Below are 21245 nucleotides of genomic sequence, written 5' to 3'. Positions count from 1 at the left end.
TTCTGTAAAATGTGTCCAAGGTTGAACCTGTACAGTTGAGCTTCAGTGGGCTGTGGTGGATATGCGGACTTCTTTCTGAATCAGGCTTTATCATCATTGACTACCGCTCAGTGATCATTAGAGTTTGAGGTAGTTAAGGTCCTCTCTTACGATGGCTGGGCAGGGCTATACTTGCAGAGCAGAAAGTTGAACTCCCACATCCCTGTTTCTGGCAGCAGGATGGCGAAAGGTTCTATCATTGGCCTTGCATTTGGGAGAAGAGCCGTAACCTATGGGCTTGCACTTGTCTCATCCTTCACTTCTATCTTGAGTTGAAGAAAGATGCACTGAAGTGGTAAAGATTTTGGCAAAATGTCAACAAGTATAAGCCTGTGCCTTATATATCATAGTAAATCTAGCATAACATCTATTGTATTTGGAGTCAACCGCCTGTGTAAAGCGATAAACTGAACTGTCTGATGTACTTGGTGAATTACTGGTAGGAATTAATTAGGCTCCTAATAGAAAATTCCTTGCCTATTAATTTTTGTTTCTCTTTTATTTAGTGAGAGTGTGGATCAGGTGGTAGAGAAATATGGCCTACAGAAAATTAGTCTTTTGAGGGAGATCTGTGTGAAGTCGGGTATACAGGTAAGATAATGGGTTTATATGGCTATTTGGTGCCTGTGCCATCTCAGAGCTATCCAGTTAGAACAATTTCTCCACAAGTGTCCCCTAACCTTACAAGTATTTCCTTTTCAGTCTGATAATGGTTGTTTGTTTTTTTTTAATATTACATTTGAGGTAATTTCTGCCAGCTTTATGTTCAGGTCATTATGGCCCCTACCATGTCCTCTTCAGCCAATGGTTCCAAAGAAACTACTGGCTAATAAGCATAAACACATTCTGCAGATGCTGGAAATCCAGAACAGCAGAGCCCTCTTGGTTAAGTCTCCCTATAGTGAGAGAGAATCCCAAGGGCTTCTATAGGTATATTAAAAGCAAAAGGATAACAAAGGACATAATTGGTTCTCTTGAAGGTCAGTGTGATTATCTATGCATGGAGCTGAAAGCGATGGGAAATCTAAAATATATTTTTTGGACTGCTGTTTGGTTGGGAGACGGACACAGCATCTATAGAACTGAGGCAACAGGAGTGACGTCATGGACAGTATCTGGATTACAGAAGAGGAGGTGCTCGCCATCTTGAGGCAACTTTGGGTGGATAAATCCCCAGGGCCTTTCGAGGTGTTTCCTCAGACCTTGTGGGAGGCTAGTGCAGAAATTGCAGGGACTCTGGCAAAAATGTTTAAAGCCAAATACTGGAGGACTGAAGGGAGCAAATATTGTTCAAGAAAGGCTCTAAGAATAAGCCAGGAAATCAAAGGCAGACATTAGTTGTGATTAAATCATTGGAAAGTATTCTAAGGATCAACATGTGTAAGTATTTGGATCGACAGGGCCTGTTAGGGATAATCGACATGGCTTAAAGAGTCATACATCATGTCTAACTAATCTTTTTTTCTGACGAGGTTACAAAGAAGGTTGAAGGAAAGGCAGTGGACATTGTCAAAGGCATTATTAAAATCCATGTAGACAAAGTTCCACATACGAGGCTGTCTGGAAGATTCAGTTGCTTGGTTTTCAGGATGAAGTCGCTAATGGATTCAGCATGGCTTCACAGGAGAAGCTACGGAATGGTAGCAGGTGGTTGCCTCTCTGACGGGGCCTTTGACCAGTGGTTTGCTGCAGTGATTGGATTGTCATCTAAATCATTAATGATTTAGATTATAATGTAAGCTGGATCAGTAAATTTGCAGATGAAACCATGATTGGGGTCATACATATTGGGCAGTGAGGGAAACTTGCAGCATGATCTGAACCAGCTAGAAAAATGGCCAGTGGAAGTAAGTGCAGACAAGTGTGAGGTCTGGCACTTTAGCAGGACAAACCTGGATAGGAATTACACAGTAAATGATACAGCAAAGGGGTATGCAGTAGAACAAAGGGACCTGTGCTTTAGTACTCTATGACTACCAGATTTTTGTACTCTTATGATCAAAGGTAACATGAGGTTCAACTTGATTTCAATACAGTTTCAAAGCTACAATTATGTACTTACATATTTGGAGACTGGCAATGCTTCCCTGAGTTACATATTGTAAAGAGGAATCAGGTTCTCGGGTTTGGTAATTGAGACAGAAGACACTGACTATGAATAAGCTTGTAAATAAATGATTAATAAACAGTAAGTGATTTGACCAAGTTACACAAGCTACAAAACTAAATATTGAACAGATACTTAGTGAAGAGTGCACATGGGCCTTCTAAGTCGCGAGCAAACTTTCCCAATAGTTCTTGCAGCACTGCTTGCGACCTCAGTATGAAATAGACCCTGGGGACAAAGGAAAGCACCCTGTGCTCTGTTAGGAGTACTGGTTGTTTACAAAGCCACCCTTGTAACTTCAAACTGATTACTCCTGCAGTTTACATTTACCTAGTCTTGCCTATCATTTGCAAACTTGTATTCCTTCCCTTTCTCCATCTTCTTATTCCAGCTTCTTCTCCTTTCCGGTCCTGATGAAGGGTTTCAACCTGAAACGTTAACTGTTTCTTTCATTCCATAGCTGCTGTGTTCACCTAGCATTTTGTGTGTGTCAGGAACTGAAGGCTGGCTGGTTCTGATTTTGAATTTGTCTGCTATGTTGCATTACTCCTAAATTGCTATAAGGTTAGTACAGATCTGAGGACTGCACTACGATTAAATGTGAGGCATGGACCAAATACAGCATTGTTCCTCTCCGCATTTAACAAATCCCAACCCCTATCTGTTCTCCATTGCTTTTGCCGAAGTCCTTTAATCCAAGCCCTGTGGTTATTGATTCCCTTGTCAATGGAAGGAGCTTCTCATCTTCTCTATCACAACATTTTATCAATTTAATACCTCTGTTGAATCTCCCTTTGATGTTCTCTCTGAGAGGAATAATCTCAGCTTCAGTGTCTGTATGCAACTGTATCTGTTGATTATCATTCTAGCACTCTCTCCAAAGCCTCGACATCCATCTGTGGGTTCCAGCCAGGTCAAACCAGTGACTTGTACAGGTTGGGCTCAATGGCATGTATGGAGAGGGCAGTCTGGTTCAAGGGCACGTGCAAGAATTTAAATGTACTTGCATTAGGAAGGGTACCTGTGTGTATCAGTACCACGAGGGGTCTGAGATGGTTCTTTGCGTCCCTGCTTTCCTTCCCCTCCCCCCTTCACCACAAATCTTATGCAACCCCCGCTGTTAGTTTCACCGAGAATTAGATCGATGTGATCGAAAGTTAAATTATTTTGGTGGAAATTTGTGCTACTAATGTGTACAAACATTCACCAGCCTTTAAGTTGGACCTTGTGGTAAATACACTATCCAACGTCAACTACGCTGGTCTGGTATGGGATCTAACTGGCACCAAGTTCAATAAGTGGTCCTTGCTGAAAGAAAGAATAACAAAATTGTCTCTAGTTGTTCAGTAAGGAGTCATCAGTTTGTGTTGAGATGGAGAGTCTGCTGCAGGAACTCAGTTTGTGTTGAGATGGAGAGTCTGCTGCAGGAACTCAGTTTGTGTTGAGATGGAGAGTCTGCTGCAGGAACTCAGTTTGTGTTGAGATGGAGAGTCTGCTGCAGGAACTCAGTTTGTGTTGAGATGGAGAGTCTGCTGCAGGAACTCAGTTTGTGTTGAGATGGAGAGTCTGCTGCAGGAACTCAGTTTGTGTTGAGATGGAGAGTCTGCTGCAGGAACTCAGTTTGTGTTGAGATGGAGAGTCTGCTGCAGGAACTCAGTTTGTGTTGAGATGGAGAGTCTGCTGCAGGAACTCAGTTTGTGTTGAGATGGAGAGTCTGCTGCAGGAACTCAGTTTGTGTTGAGATGGAGAGTCTGCTGCAGGAACTCAGTGAGTCAGGCAGAATCTGTGAGATGAAAGGAGTCATGAATGTTTTGGGTCAAAACCCTACATCGGTCACCTTCCAGAAGAAGTGTAACAACATCATCCTGCTGGCCCTAGATGTGGAAATGTATCTCATTGGTCTCCAGTGATGACTGATAACAAGAAAACACTGGGATCAGATAGTTAGGAATTAGTACATTATTGATCTTGTATCAGGAAAGCAGGGAAAGAGGATTAAAGGGAAATTGCTGTAAAGTAAATTTAGAGTAGTTATATAAAAAATATTCAAGTAGTTGCAAAAGTTGTTATGCAGAGCCCACTTGGGATCATCCAGGTTGTAAACTGTATTTGGAGTTACATGAGGGACAAATGAACATTAGCATCTTCTACTGGGGAGTATTTTTAAACCTTGCAATCTTAGTGAATAATAACAGAAAAGTTCAGTACAGGACAGGTCCTTTGGCCCACAATGTTGTGCCAAGCCAATTAAATGGCTAACTAAACTGATTTCTGCCTATACAAAGTCCATATCCTTTAATTTTCCTCATATTCACATGCCTACGAACTGGTATTTTTAAAAGAAAAAAGCAGCCTGGGATCACTCAGCAGTCTGTATTGAAAGAGAGTAGAGTTGACATTTCACATCAGAAGCCCTTTGTCAGTACTGGAGCTGGTGTCTTTTTAAAACCTTTTCCTGCACTCTGACCCTGGCTTACTGCAATTTGTTGATGAACACATTTTGGTTTTGTAGATTTTACTCAAGGAATACAACTTCGATAGCCGGCACCGACCAACTTTCACTGAGGAAGACATCCTCAATATCTTCCCAGTCGTCAAGCATGTGAATCCCAAGGCATCTGATGCCTTCCATTTCTTCCAAAGTGGGCAAGCTAAAGTTCAACAAGGTACAGTATCCATAAGGCAAGATCTGCATAGGCACTGTAGGGGTGATACTTTCAATTGATCTCCATTTCCTATTTATGTGTAGACATCAAAGTTCAAGGAAAATTTATTGTCGAAGTATGTATACCATATACAACCTAGAGATTCATTTTCTTGCAGGTACCCATGGGAAAATAAAGAAATATAATAGAAAATAAGAAAAACCACACATAACAAAAGACTGACAAACGTAGCCACACGTAACAGAGACCAACAAACATCAAAACTGAAGTATTAAACAGAGAGGACAATATACTGCTGTGATACCGAGTCAGTGGATTATGCAAAGGCAGATATTTACCATGTCACTGATGAGCGCTGGTTTCCCATTTCACCAAGAGCAACCAGTTTGGTCAGTAATCTTCCAGACGCTGAAACGTCATGCTTAATCTGTTAATTAGCATGATGGCACACAGGGTGTGGTGATTATAAATCAGTTTGTTTCGTGTTCCCCAACTGTCACTCTGGCGCAGTGCCACAATGGAGGTTTGTTTTAATTATTTGGCAAGCTCTTGGCCTCAGCTGTGTTATCCAAGAGAGGCAGAGCGTCCCACTCTGTAGAACAGAGAGGAAGTTAACCTTGTGATTGCTATTAAGAGCAGAAGGCAGTGAGCAGGCTCCTTGTATGGCTGCTCAGCTGGGTGCTGGTGCCATCTTTGTGTGGAAGGACTAGACAATGTTGCATTTCAAACATCGCTATGTTCAGCCTTTAAGATGATGAAAAAGAAACCAGTTAATTCTGTGAAAGTAGATGGAAGATCCTGGTGCTCATTGTACAGTTTCATCATGTTACAATATGGGGAGTGTAACATTGTTGTCTCAGTTAGAAGATAGTAATCTAAACAATTGGAAATTATTATGTATAGTTTTTCATTCTATTGTATTTCATTGTTTTCCTGTAAATGCCTGCAAGAAAATGAATCTCAAGGTTAGAATCTGGTGACATATGCATACTTTGATAATAAATTTACTTTGAGCTTTGAATTTTTCCTTTCATTAAATTAATTGACTATGAAATCTTTGATTTTAATTGGCTGGAAAAACAGCTCTGGGGTTATGTCAATTGAAGCAGGACCTAGAACTTCAAATTTAAAATCTATGGTGTTTAAAGGCAAGTACATTGATCCATGCATATATACTAATGACCATTTGTAAAGTTGTATAGCACATGCAAAAAGGAATCCATTCGATAAACCTCCAGTGCCTCAAGGCTTTTGTCACATAAGTGATAGAGAGCTAAGAACTACACTGACATGAAGATAATCCGTAACACTGGACCAGAAGTGGAAGTATCATTTGAACATTTGATATCAAATTTCCTCTCGGTGCTTAACTTTTACTAAATTGTCACAGGAAATAAATGGCTATCTTTGTTTTTGCTTATTTAGTTACTGGTTTTGATGCTGTGTTGAAGAATTTAGATACCTTGTCTCCAGCATAGTTATAAGAAAAACCTTGAGAGAATCTCTAAAAGACAGTTTTAAGTAGTCAGAGAAAAAGTATTTTCACTTCCATTTAACTACCAACTTTAGGATAACATATCTTGAGTTACCAGCATAAGTTGACTTTTGATTAGGGTAGTTGGGAAGAAGTTTAGATTGGTGGGGTGCTGATTTAAATAATGATCAGTAATGTTGGCCATGAAACAACTAGACTATTGAAAAACTGACATTCTACAGGGAAGAGAACCTACTGCTATTTCCCTGTCCAGAACATGAGACTCTAGATCTGCTGCATGCAAACTAGTTACTCTGAAATGGTAAGCTACTTGAATCTAGCAAATCTCAGTCCAAGAGCAAGTAGGGACAGGCAGTGAATTCATTGCCACAGATGACTTTGGAGGCCAAGAGATTAAAACTAAGGTTTAAGGGTTCTTGATTAGTCAGGATGTCAAAGGTTATGGGGAGAAGGCAAGAGAATAGGGTTAAGAGGGATAATAAATCAGCCATGATTGGATGGTGAAACAGACAAAGTGGCCTAATTCTGCTCCTACATCTTATAGTTTTAAGACCTAAACTATAAGAACCTAAAATGGAAACAGGGTTAGTATTTCAGGATGGCAATATTTCACTAATATGTCATTGGGATTTCAAGCATTTTCGTGTTTTTTTTTTTATTTTCGGCATGGGTCTTTCTGGATGTTGACTTGGGCTGATTTGAGTGAATGTCGCAAAATCTATGCAGAAATTTGATGTAAATATCTGTCTTTACAGGGTTCTTGAAAGAAGGCTGTGAGCTCATCAATGAGGCCTTAAATCTTTTCAACAATGTGTATGGTGCAATGCATGTGGAAATCTGTGCTTGCCTTCGGCTCCTAGCTCGGCTAAATTACATCATGGGTGATTATAATGAGGTACGTCTTTCAGCGACTTGTAGCTGCATATAGTGGGGAATAAACTAGCTATTCCAAGTATAGGAAATTGCTTAAACTTCAGCCACCTGGCATAGCAGTATAAACCTGGGTATCTGCTCTCCTTACTAACCTACTATCCTGGTTCACCTTGTGGCAGGAATGAATACAATTGCACTTACACTTAGCATATTGTTAAAATGTCATCATGTTGTGAATGTTGGAGAAGCAAATTTAGGAAATAGTTGTTGAAGAGAAAGATGTTTAGGAGGGATTCAGAAGAAGGGGTTCAGAGTGGATATTCCAACAACTAGCTCCTGGATGGTGGGGCATGGGGCTTGTAGATTAATACAACAACTTGTCCATCTCAACCAATGTGCCCACCCAAGCTAGTCCCATTTAGCCTACATCCCTCTAAACCTTTTCTCTTCATATACTTGTCCAAATGTCTCAATGTCCTTATTATACCTGCTTCAACTGCTTTCTTTGACATTTTGTTCCATGAAGAAGTTGCCCCTTGGGTCTCTTTTTAATTTGTTTCCTTCACACTTTTAACCTATGCTCTCTAATTTTTGAATCCCTTTCTCTGGGCAAGGCCCTATGCATTCATCCTATCTAACCCCTTGTAATTTTATACCTTATCTCTATAAGGTCACCCCTCAGTCTCCTACGCTGCAAGGTATAAATCCCTAGGCAGCCTAACATCCCTCTAAATCAGTCCCTCTAGTCCTGGTAATGTTCTGGTAATGTTCTTGTAAATCTTCTTTGCACTCTATCTAGTTTATACATCATTTAAACCAAGCTACAAAACTGAATTGCACAACACATTATTGTTTTAGTTATAAGACCATAAGATGTAGGAGCAGAATTAGGCCTTTTGGCCCCTTGAGTCTGTTCTACCATTTCATCATGGCTGGTTCAATTTTCCTCTGCTCCAATCTCTCGCCTTCTCCCGTATCCCTTCGTGCCCTAACCAATCAAGAATCTGTCAATCTCTGCCTGAAATATACATAAAGACTTGGCCTCTACAGCTGCCTGTGGCAAAGAATTCCACAGATTCACCACTTGCTGGCAAAAGAAATTCTTACTCATCTTTGCTCTAAAATGCTGCCCATCTATTCTGAGGTTGTGTCCTCTGGTCTTAGACTCTCCCACATAGGAAATGTCCTCTCTTCATTCACTCTATCAAGGTCTTTCATCATTTGATAGGTTTCAATGAGGTCGCCCCTCATTCTTCTGAATTCTAGTGAGTATAGACCCAGAGCCATCAAATGCTCTTCATATGACAAAGCCATTCAATCCTGAAATCATTTTGGTGAACCTCCTTTGAACTTTCTCCAGTTTCAGCCCATCCTTCCTAAGATGGGGCCCAAACCTGCTCTCAATACTCCAAATAAGGCCTCACCAGTGCTTTATAAAGTTTCAACATTACATCCTTGCTTTTATATTCGGGTCCTCTTGAAATGAATACTAACATTGCATTTGCCATCCTCACCACAGACTCAACCTGCAAATTAACCTTCAGGGAATCATTCACAAGGATTGCCAAGTCCCTTTGCATCTTAGTTTTTTGTTTTCTCTCCATTTAAAAGATGATCAATCCTTTCATTTCTTCTACCAAAGTGCATGACCATACACTTCCCTACACTGTATTCCATCTGCCATTTCTTTGCCCATTCTCCTAATCTAAGTCCTTCTGTAACCTCTACTTCCTCAAAACTACCTGCCCCTCCCACCTATCTTTATATCGTCTGCAAACTTTGTAGGGCACATCTTTACTACTGTTTGGGGGGTCTGTATACAACTCCCATCAGGGTCTTTTTATTCTTGCAGTTCCTTAGCTCTATCCACAATGATTCAACACCACTTTCTGTCCTCTGTAACCTCTTTGCCTTGGACATTATGCTCCCAACTATAACCTTTCAATCATGATTCAGTAATGCCTAATGACATGCTTGTCAATCTGCACCCCCCCCCCTTCCCCCCCAATTCCCTTCTCAGTCACAGAGGCAGGCTCAGTGCCAGAGAACTGACCACTGTGGTTTTCCTCCGTTAGGTCATTTCACCCTCGCTCCCCCCTCCCCCAGCAGTATCCAAAGTGATATATCTGTTGTTGAGGGACTGGCCACACGGGTACTCTGCACTGGCTCCTTAACTCCTTTCCTCTTTCTGACTCTCACCCAGTTTCCTGTGTCCTACACCTTGGGTATAACTACCTCCCTGTATGTCCCATCACCCCTCCAGCCTCCCGAATGATCTGGAGTTCATCCAGTTCCAGCTCCAATTCCTAAATAAACTTTGAGAAACTGCAGCTGGATGCACTTCTCGCAGTTGTTTGTAGTCGTCAGGGGCACTGGAGGTTTCCTGCCTTCCCACATCCTGCAAGAGGAGCATTTCACTATCCTGCCTGTCATCCCTACTGTCCTAGATGAACAGGTATAAAGAGAAGGAAAACATTTGAGCTTTTCTTTCCTTTGCTTTCTCTAAGTGAAGCCTCTCTTCATTGAAGCCTCTAAGAGCTAAAGCCTTGAGATCACCTCTCTGGTTATGTCCACTCAGACAACAGTCTCTGCACTTGCCCCTTCCTTTAATTTGCTCTTGCTAATCAATCCCAGGTGGCAATTGGTCACTGGTCAAAGCTCTGTTACGCTGCTGCGACCTGCTCCTGCCTTTTATCCTCAGGCAGTAGACCTGATTGAAATCCCCTCCTCTCCAAACTTCCAATATCCAGATTGGCCACTAGTCAAAGCTCTGGGACTTGTGCAAGATATTGTCATTATTTCTGGTTTTGTCTTTTTTCAAATTGATGTGCTAATGAGAAATCTATTTGCCAGTTGAGTGAGCATTCAGTTATGTGTTGGAGAATTGTGGCTATAGTGTTAAGACCACATCTCCAATTCTTCCCTGCAACTGGGCCCTTATTGGTTTGCCTTGTACATTTTTATAGTGGACTATATTTGCAGCTTGTAATTTTAGTTCTTTGTGTTTATTGTTTTTAATTAAGGCTCTAAACAACCAGCAGAAGGCGGTGCTGATGAGCGAAAGAGCACTGGGTGTGGATCATCCCAACACAATCCAGGAATATGTAAGTAATCATATTTTAAAATCTAAGAGTTGCTAATGCAGCAATGTTTTTTCATTGCTGTAACCACCAGCTCCAAATCGACCTGCAGAGGTATTTTGGGAGTGTAATCAATCTGTTAAATTAGTGCAGTGGATGCATTGACTGTCCAGTTTCAATATTGTCAGTGTGGCCATGTTGTAGTTTCGGATGCTGGTGGCTATTCTGGTATCAAGGATCAACTTTATTTGCCATACACAGTACATTTGTATGTACAGTGGATTTGGTTAATTAGGACAATCAGGGCCAATACATTTGGCCCCAGTTAGCCAAAGTTTAATGGAAATAGATAAAAAGGTATAAAAAGACAAGCTACCATTTAACTGAGTTAAGTTGTGTATTTAAATGAAATGCAGAACAAATTAGAGCTCTACTAATACTACTACAGTACTATAAAACTATTAGTTCCTAATAATTAACAACGAAAGACGAAGAGTCTCGGCCTGAAACGTCGACTGTACCTCTTCCTAGAGATACTGCCTGGCCTACTGCGTTCACCAGCAACTTTGATGTGTGTTGCTTGAAGTAGTGAAATTCATTGATTTTTTCACTCCTGGCTGTTTCTGGTATCTCCAGTCCTGAATGATTGAAACTGTGGTGAACAAAACAGTTCTGAATTGTCTTGCTGCTCCTTTCTCACCAACTATCAGTGATAAAATTCACTGGTTTTTTGAACACACACAATGGATGTTATTAACTGTTCACTCTATGCACAGTGTAATGTCTGACAACCGTGCAACTGCATGTGACTTGTGCTAATTAGAAACTGTTAGCAACAGTGTCCTGTCCCAATTAAGCAGCATAGTGCCCGAAATTAACAAAGGGAATCCCAGCTACTTTCTCAATTAGATTTCGCTCTAAGAGTTGTCCCAAATAAGCAGCTGTCTGAAATAACTGATGAATCAATTAACCAGAATTGACTGTATGAGGAACTAGCTGTGGTGTGTTGGCGCAACATGCAACAAAAAAACAACAACATTCAACAATTATAAAGTATTATAAATAAAGTTTGGACGTCGAGGCTTTGGAGGGAGTGCAGAAGAGCTTCATCGGGATGCTGCCTGGATTAGAGGGCATGTGCTATAATGAGAAGTTGGACAAAGAGTTGTTTTCACTGGAGTGGTGCAGGCTGAGGGGAGATCTGATAGAGATTTATAAGTTAGGAAAAGCATAGACAGAGTAGATGGACAGTATTTTTCCTGAGGTTGAAATGTCTAATACTAGATGCCATGCGTTTAAGGGTGAGAGGGGGTAATTTCAAAGGAAATGTGGAGGCCAGGTATTTTACACGGGTAGGTGCCTGAAGTGCACTCTCTGGGGCAGTGGTAGCGTCAGATACAGGGACCTTTCAGAGACCTTTAGATAAGGGAAATGGAGGGATATGGACATTGTGTAGGCACTTAGATGGCTATTTGATCACTAATTTAATTGGTCCAGCACAACATTGAGGGCTGTTCTGTGTCTAAGTTAGAAGTCAAAGTACGGATATGGGATAAAATGTGAATGTTGCAGTTAAGTATGAAATTTATTGGCATGGAGATTATAGTAGTGTCTATTTTACCAAGGCTTGAGTGGTGAATGGTAGTATATCTAAAAATTATATTCTCCATTCTTTGTTCATCTTGTGTTAACTGAGTCGTGGATTGATCATTTTAAATACCATCATCGAGCCTGCTTTATTTGCATGCATAATGTACAGGTATTTTACAGGTTAGGAAGTGAAAAGCAGACAGCAAAGCAGAACAAAGGGGATTTATCACTGATAGTGCAGCCTGTCTCAAGATGGGCTGTATCATAATTTTTCCCCAAAGTATCGGGGGTCACACACAGACACACCCCCAAAATAAAATAATGAGTTATCAAACTATATTTTAGTTTGTATTTTGAAATATAAAAATATTATATTTTATAATTACTTTTGAGCAATAAGTGGCTGAAGTAACAATCATTTAAGTGGAATTATAGGCATTTAAGTATTTTCCATTTGTAGTGTACTGGTTAGTAAGAATTTAAATTCACTACAAATTGAAAAGCGTGCTGCTCTGCTCAGCAAGTTAAAGTGTGTAAACTCTGTTTCCTCATATGCAAAAATAAAAAGATTGCCATCTGAATTCATTCTTCCACGTCAGTTGGATTTGGATGAAAGCTCAGGGCTAAATACTTTTAGCATGGTGCATTGCCCATTCAATTATTGAAAATAATTCCAACAATGTTTAACAACATTTCTCTGGGGATCAGCTATCATTATAGAATACAATAGCCATGCACGGACACCTACTCCACAATCTCAAGATAGATGTCTTAAGGGTATACTTTCAGTGGCCAGTTTATTAGCTATCTCCTGTACCTTAGAAAGTGGCCACTGAGTGTACATTCATAGTCTGCTGTTGCTGTAGTCCATCCACTTCAAGGTTTGACGTATTGTATGTTCAGGGATCCTCTCTGCATGTCACTGTTGTAACGTGTGGCTATTTGAGTTAATGTTGCCTTCCTGTCAGCTTGAACCAGTCTGGCTATTCACTTCTGACCTCAAAGTGTTTTATTTTACAGAACTGCCACTCACTGAATGTTTATTTTGTTTGTTTGCACCATTCTCTGTAAACTCTAGAGACTGTTGAGTGTGAAAACCCCAGATCAGCTGTTTCTGAATTGCTCAAACCACCTCTTCTGGCACCAACAATCATTCCACAGTCAAAGTCACTTGGACCAAATTTCTTTCCCATTCTGATGTTTGGTCTGAACAATAACTGAACCTCTTGACTATGTCTGCATGCTTTTATGCATTGAGTTGCTGCCACATGATTGGCTGATTGGATATTTGTATTAATAAGCAGGTGTATAAGTATACCTAATAAACTGGCCACTGAGTAAATTTTTCAAATATCTGTCTTTACTTTAATTTTACATTTCAAAAATGCAACTAGCTGTTTTATCTCACAGAATTTCTTCTAGTCTAAAGATAATTAACTCCACGCTCATCCTCTACTACCTCAACCAAGTGATAATTATTTATGTTTAAGCGCTGAATTCAATCACTCTTGCCCTCGCATCCTCCTACAATGTCTGTTCTCCTGCCTGTGATTTCCACTCTGCAGACCGCTGCAGGAACAGTTCCCATTAATTTTTCTGTTCAGTGATTCAGTGAACTCTTCCATTTGTGTAATACAGTTTCCTCATTTATTCCTCATTTATGGTTAGAATGCTCAAGTTGTTAGCTGCACTTCCCTGGTGTAAAGCAGTAGGAGAGTTTCTGACCTGTTTGGTTTAATTACTTTGACTAATGCAAGAAAAAATGGTTTGTACATGTACATCACGCCCCAGCATATTGATCTGTTGTGATCTTTGGGCTGTCTCTTTGCCAAAGTTGACTGCTATCTGGAAGGATGCCATTGCCTAACTTCCAAGGTGCCTTAGGAGCAAGAGGAGAGCATTTAACCTCGAGTTGACACTGGCATCGATAAGAGTAGACATCACTGTTAACACAGTGGTCCAAATGCCATATTATGACATTCAGCACTCACCTCTTTCTGCCCACTGACCATAGTGACAGGATAATGCAAGCCAATCCCAAAAAGAGACTGCAAATGGAAGGGCATCATTGAGGGGTTTTTGTTTTAAAATATTCTATCACTGCTGCTTAAAAATGGCTCAAAATATCCTCAGGTTGCATTTTGTCAAACCGGTTTTGTTTCTTTTGTTTTACAGATGCACCTTGCCTTGTACTGCTTTGCTAATGGCCAGTTGTCAACCGCCTTAAAATTACTGTATCGATCTCGCTACCTCCTGATCCTGGTGTATGGTGAGGATCACCCGGAAATGGCTCTGCTGGACGTGAGTATCTGCATGTTAGACAATTCCAGCCCAGCTGCTGATGTGTCACTGAAGAGGGAATAAAGACGAGCAAGCCTTGAAATAGAGCTTTATTGTTTTTGGAATCACTCATGTTCTAGGTATTGATTATAGGGTTCCAGGTAGATCAGAAGATCTGTCTATAGTTTCAAAAGTTCTGCGGCATTTTGCTAAGTATTGATTGCAGGCTTACTACTTTGTTTCTCATCCTTACTAAGTCTAAGTCGTATCTTTCCCCTTGCAAACTTCTGACCTTCCTTTTGGATTTTTCTTTCTTCTCAGAATTTGGGCAATTATTTTGCCAGCAGTAACCTCTTCCAGTTTTCTTCGCATTAACTCTGAAGTTGTCTGCTGATCAACCCTTAAGCATGATTGCTCTGCACGATCTGCAGTTTTATCTAATCTCCAATACTGCGGAGCATAATTTGCACACAGCTAAATACGGGAAAGTCCTGAAATGATGATGTCTTTGATGCCACATCGTGCAGGCTACCAATCCCAGCCCTGGCTGAGGGGGACCATTTGTAACCCCAAATGTTGTGCTTGACATGGAGTTCAATATCACCCATTTACAAAATGGTGTATGATAACGCATCCACTTGAATGATAAACCTAACTGGTCCTCATGTCTGTACCCGTCTCGGTTCATATCTATGAAATCCTAACATACCATTGTTATCTGTCCACTTAACTATCCTAACAGGTGCCTTGCAGCCCTCTGGGTGCTCCATTTAAAAAAAAAAAGGCTCATTTGACCCTTGTCTTGTTTACCCATCTGAGTATTGAACTCTGCTCAAAAAACAGTGTCTATCATATCTGCCGATGACAGGAAACGTGCAGGAAAGTTTTTAAAGTGGAAGAGCCATTGGGAGTCCAGGTCCAGTGGTATTTGTCATCATCATAATAGGGTCTTCCTTGGTTGCTGTGGATGATCATAACATCTGCGGCCTGTCATGCCCTTCGCTCTCCACAGAGGTAAGCAGAACTGCCTTTCTGGACATCGGATCTCACTGTAGATCTCATCCACCCAGTCCACTGGGGCTTTCTTCACATGCTGGGACAGGCATGTCCCGATCTCACCAGGGTATGAGGCCCTCCAGCTACCCTCATGTGATTTAGCCCGCCTGTCGAAGCAGTGTACTGTGGTGTAGCTGCTGTCCCATGCAAAAAGTATACTGACTGGTTACATCACTGCTTGGTATGGAATCAATGCCCTTGAATGGAAAATCTCACAAAGTACTGGATACAGTCCATTCCATCACAGGTAAAGCCCTCCCCGCCATTGAGCATATCTACACGGCACTGTCATGGGAAATCGTCCTTAAATAATCAAGGACCCCTACCACCCAGGCCATGCTCTCTTCTCGCTACTGCCATCAGGGAAAAGATTCAGGAGCCTCAGGACCCACACTACCAGGTTCAGGGACAGTTATTACCACTGAACCATCAGGCTCTTGAACCAGAGGAGATAACTTCATTCACCCCATCACTGAACTGTCTCCACAATGTATGGGCTCACTTTCAAGGACTCCATCACATGTTCTCAATATTTATTGCTTATTTATTATCATTATTTTCCATTTGCACATTTGTTTATCTGTCCTGCTGGGTTCAGTCTTTCATTGGCTCTGTTGTTTTTCTTGGACTTGCTGTGTATGCCTGCAAGGAAACGTATCTCAGGGTTGTATACGGTGATATATATGTACTTCGAAAATAAATTTACTTTCAATTTGGAGCCACAGGTGATAGCTGTATACCACAAAAAATAACTGATATTTAATCATCTCTTTAAAATTATTTTTAAGTCCTTCAATGATCTTATCCCCGACCTGCAAAATAGTTCACTCCTTGTTCTGTCCATCTGATTTTTAATCCCTCCTACAATGGTGGCTATGATTTCTGCCTGCTGTGGCTCTGAGCTCAGCAGTTCCCTATTTCAAACTATTCATTGTCAGGCAGATATCTTCCTGAGGCTCTTTGTTAAGTTTTGCACCCTCTTTGTTTTTTTGGCAATAATGCTTTTGTTCTGGGACATCCCAGTATTAATTTTGTGAAGCTGAGTTATAAATATTGGCCAGGATAGCAGATTCAGATTTATTCCAAAACATACAGTTAAATACAACATTTGCATTAGCAACCAATAGAACCCAAGGATGTGCTGGGAGCAGCGCACAAGCATCACCACGTATTCTGACACCAACGTAGCATGCCCAGGAAACAGAACACAATAAGCAAGGAAACAATGGCAAAGTGTGTTCCTCGCTCCCACCCACAGCAGCATAGTATCGTTTGCATCCACCTGGGAATAGTCGGGGCCTGGATTTTACAAGCCCATTCAACTGAGTGATGCACTAAAGACCAAATTAAGGCAGACCTTATAATATTTCCACTCAGAGAAATAATGCCACAGACTTGTGCAACAAACACTTAATCCTACTCTAATTTACAAATGCATTTGATATATATGTTTACTTTTGTTTCTGTTGCAGAGTAATATTGGTCTTGTGTTACATGGTGTTATGGAATATGACCTTGCCCTAAGGTTCCTGGAGAGTGCGCTGGCTATCAATGGAAAATATCACGGAACAAAATCTCTCAAAGTTGCCTTGAGGTAATAAATCATTAGTTATCTTCTGCTTTAAAAATTGAATCCTTTTCCTTTCATAATTGTGAAAACTATTTTAAGAATAATCTAAGAATGAAATTGTTTTGTTTTCTTTCCCCTCTTTTTCCCTCCCCCACTGCTCGTAGCCACCATCTGGTAGCACGTGTTTTTGAGAGCAAAGCAGAGTTTCGATCAGCGCTACAGCACGAGAAAGATGGTTATACCATCTACAAAAACCAGGTCAGTCTTGCAGTTTCAGTGTGATCTACACATCTCATTTGCACCTTGTCACTGTCTGGCTTGGTGTTAATTATGCCATCTGCAGTCTATGTTTGCAGTGCACTCAAACTGAAGGAATATCTGTATTATTACCACTAGAATGTGTTAGATCCACAGGGTTTTCTATTTGTTTTTAAATTAATTTCTCTACCTTTTTGGGTTTCCCTTTCACATAGTCAATAAATTTCCCCCGGGCTTGCCTTAATGTTGCAGTCTTGTCCCTTTTCCCTGCTAGTGATCCCATGATCAGCTGATTTGTACGCAGTTTTTCAGTGAATCGGCTTCTCTTTGGTTTCTGCTGCTTTCCCATCTCCTATACACTCAGTGGCCACTCTATTAGGTACACATCATTAATGCAAATATCTAATCATGTGGCACCAACTCAATGCATAAAAGCATGCAGACATGGTCAAGAGGTTCAATTGTTCAGACCAAACATCAGTATGGGGAAGAAATACTACCTAAGTGTCTTTGACCATGCAGTGATTGTTGATGCCAAACAGAATGGTGTGTGTAAATCAGAAACTGCTGATCTGGGACTTCCATGCACAACAGCGTCCCGAGTTTACAGAGAATGGTGCGAGGAAACAACATTCAGTGAATGGCGGTTCTGTGGGTGAATGCGCCTCGTTAATAAGAGGGGTCAGAGGAGGATTGCCGAACTGGTTCAAGCTGACAGGAAGGTGACAGTAACTCGTATAGCCATTTGTTACAACAGTGGTGTGCAGAAGAGCACCTGTGAGCGCACAACACATTGAACCTTGAAGTGGATTGTCTAGAGCAGTGGAAGACCACGAACACGCTCGGTGGCCACTTTATTAGGTACAGGAGGCTGCCTCTTAGATAGGTGATGGGACACTGAATAGGTACATCAACGTGTTTATAATGTGCATGCAGCTGGTTTGGCTGAGTGGACCAGTAAAGGTGGCTGTGGTTTATTCAGTTAAATAATGTCAGACACGTACATTGTTTTTTTTCCCCTGCTTTTGGTTGGGATGACATTATCAGTGTCACACAGTCAGGGTGGTGCCTCAAGATAAGGCATCTTTTATTATGTCTGAGGACTGACTGTGCAGAAAGCTGTTTCGTTGCCTCAATGTTAACATGCCTGGACTAGAAAACTAGAGTCTTAGACAAATGATTAGAGTTTAAAATCCCACCACTACAGCTGGAGAAATTGGGAAAAATTCTCTAAAAGTCAAAGAAAATTTTAAAAACCAGCAACATATTTGGTAACGAGGACCACAATATCTGCATTTTATCGTAAAATCACCCAAGCCTTTTAAGAAGGGTTTCTGCTATGTGTACTTTACTCTGAAGTAGCCTACCCAGCCTGTCAGTTTAATTAGCACTGGTCCTGTCATAGATTGGAATTAAAATAACTTTGAGACATCAGAGAGACTGGAGTTTGGACCAACAAGCAATCTAGGTGCGGGGGAAGGGAATTGTTTTGGGTCAAAATAATTTTGGTTAGAATTACGGTAGATCGCTGTAACACATTGAACTACCATTGTTAGGGATTACTATACATTGTGGCTGTTTATTTTAAAGAGTTTGCATGTGTTTAAACATGCTTCAGTGCTCTTATTGGATGTATTACTTCGGAAAATAATTGCCTCAATTTGTTCCTATGAATGAGGTAGATTATACAATAAAATGCTATTTTTGTGGTTGACAGCATTTAAGCCAGCTGTTAACCAAATTTAAAATCCTCATTCCTAGACAAAGGTTTCAACACTCACTAGAGCCATTTAGAGGAAGACCAAATTTATTGTTATTTTCAAGGCATTATTTTGTAGGAACTGATTTACATTCTAGTCTTTTCTCTTCAGGGTTTAAGTTCAGCCAGAGTGGAGAGTCAGATAGATGGATTTTGAATCTCCCTGTGATGCAGACTTGCCTGATCAGTGTTTGTTTAATCAGCATCCAGCATTTTTCAGATCCACATACACGCCTCTCCTGCATTAATGCTATTTTAAGTGAGCACTTGGGGGGGGGGGGGGGGGTGAAATTGACGTGGTTACAAACAGAACAAAATAGAATGCAAACCAGAGAACAAAGAACAGAGGTGAAGATCGAGAGAAATGGTACAAAATCAGTGTGAAGAGTGTGATGGGATTAACTGACTGTCTGTTCACATTTCACGTGCTCATGGACTCATTATGTTCAAATATACACTGTGGCTACTCTATTAGGTAACTCCTGTAGCTAATAAAGTGGTCACTGCATGTGTGTTCATGGTTTGCTGCTGCTGTAGTAGTCATCCACTTCAAGGTTTGACGTGTTGTGCGTTCAGAGATGTGTTTTTTGCACACTACTGTTGTAACATGGTTGTTTAGGATACTGTTGTCTTCCTGTCAGCTTGAACCAGTCTGACTATTCTCCTCTGACCTCTCTCATTGACAAGGCATTTTCACACACAAAATTACAGCTCAGTGGATGTTCTTTTTGTTTTTTCAACCAATCTCTGTAATCTCTAGAGATTGTTGTGCGTGAAGATGTCAGATCAACATTTTCTGAGATGCTGAAACCGGCCTGTGTGGCACCAACAATCTTTTCACAGCTAAGGTCACTTAGATCACATTTCTTCCCCATTCCGATGTTTGGTCTGAACAACATCTGAATCTCTTGACCATGTCAGCATGCTTTTATGCACTGATTTGCTGCTGCATGATTGGCTAATTTGATAATTGTTAAGATCAGGTCTTCCTACAGAAGTGGCCACTGAGTGTACTTGCATACCAAATCCAAATTAACCTGCAACGTGGAAGTGCATGCCCAATTATTTTGAAGGCCTGAAATATTGTGAATTGTGCAAAATGGTAGGGTTCTGTATTGTGTACTAGGTATCTACCTGTGTATAACAAAGCTCCAACAGAAATGTATTAATAATAATGTTTCAAGTTTGCTGTCAGCTCTCAGAAGAGACAAGAATTTGAAAGTGTGTGCAATCCTTTTAAAATTAATTATCCTGTAAATACTTAATGTGCTTTTATCCGCCTCTTTTAATTTCTGATACAAACAAAACACGCCTGATCTACAATCTAAGTGGCAAAGTGTTAACATTTTGCACAGGGTATAATGATATAACAGCCATTTTCCCTCACTACAACACTCCCACACAGTGCTGCAGCCTTCACATTCAAACTGCAGTGAACTGTGGTGGTGAGACTATTGGCATTAATGGAGGAGTGTTTTCTATTCCTGGCAGTGCTTCTGAACATGGGCACAATTTCAAAAGCACTGTTTCTCTGCAAACAAGCCAATCACATCATAATAATTATTGCCACTCCTCCTCGTGACTTGTGTTAGCACTGCCAAATTAAAAATTGGCTTCCTTGTTGTAGAGCTGCCAGTCTGCCTTTTCAGCTGAAGAGCCTTTCACAGATGGGTTAACAGTGTCTCAGTAAGCGGTGTGATGCCTCGAGTAATGACTGGTTGGTCTCACTAGTGAGATTGTCCCGTGATTAGGATTAGAGTGGCTTGGCTGAAAGGGCCCATTCCTCGCTGTATCTCAATACATAAAATTCCTGGTCTTTTTAGAAAACGGACCTGGATTCTGGCTTAATTTTAATTATTGCACTGTACTGAGAAACACTGGAGCATGTAGAGGGTATGGGGTGCGAGGGGAGGAATTTGGTGGGAACTAGAGGGGCGATTTATTTTGCACTGAGTGTGGTGTGTTTGTGGAGTGGGCTGCCAGAGGAGGTGGCTTGGGGCAAGTACAATGGGCAGCTTCTGAGGGTGAGTTAGATAGATGCACAGATTGGAAATGTTTTAAAGGCTGTGGACCAAATACTGGTGAATGGGACTAGCTTGGATGGGGCATCATGGTTAGAATAGTCTAACTGAACCAAAGGGCCTGTTTCTATGCAGTATAATGCCTTGACTGTTCTCTGTCTCGTGCTCTGGCCAGCTGAGTAGAGCAGTTGTGAAGCAAGACTGCCAAAGGATCACATTAGGGTTTCCTTCAGTAGCTTCATGGGTTAACACCCAGTAATACAGCACATCTAGGAAGATCCAGTCTGTGTATCTCAACAACAGTATGAGGCCTCTGTAGGTCAAGGTCATCATAGATGTTGCTTCCTAACTGTCTAGGTACACAAACTAGGACAGTACAATATAGAGAGCAAACTGCCTATGTAGCAAGCTCCCCCTCTCCACGCATCTGATGAACCCAAAGGAACGGCAG

The 21245-nt window shown here is 41.0% G+C and overlaps 1 protein-coding gene across 3 annotated transcripts in view; it reads left to right on the top strand.

Moving 5' to 3' along the window:
• Positions 1-21245, top strand: part of cluha (clustered mitochondria (cluA/CLU1) homolog a) — a 97849-nt gene that overhangs the window by 62623 nt on the left and 13981 nt on the right. For all 3 annotated transcript variants that reach the window (XM_072242920.1, XM_072242921.1, XM_072242919.1), the window contains exons 17-23: positions 546-630; positions 4659-4812; positions 7063-7202; positions 10204-10284; positions 14026-14151; positions 16659-16780; positions 16921-17014. In XM_072242920.1, the coding sequence (XP_072099021.1) occupies positions 546-630; positions 4659-4812; positions 7063-7202; positions 10204-10284; positions 14026-14151; positions 16659-16780; positions 16921-17014 (802 nt within the window). The remainder of the gene's footprint in view (positions 1-545; positions 631-4658; positions 4813-7062; positions 7203-10203; positions 10285-14025; positions 14152-16658; positions 16781-16920; positions 17015-21245) is intronic.

Source organism: Mobula birostris, chromosome 25 (genome assembly GCF_030028105.1).
Source record: "Mobula birostris isolate sMobBir1 chromosome 25, sMobBir1.hap1, whole genome shotgun sequence".
Lineage (NCBI taxonomy): Eukaryota > Metazoa > Chordata > Chondrichthyes > Myliobatiformes > Myliobatidae > Mobula > Mobula birostris.
Note: the sequence above shows the minus strand (reverse complement) of the source record. Positions and strands in the feature narration are given on the sequence as shown.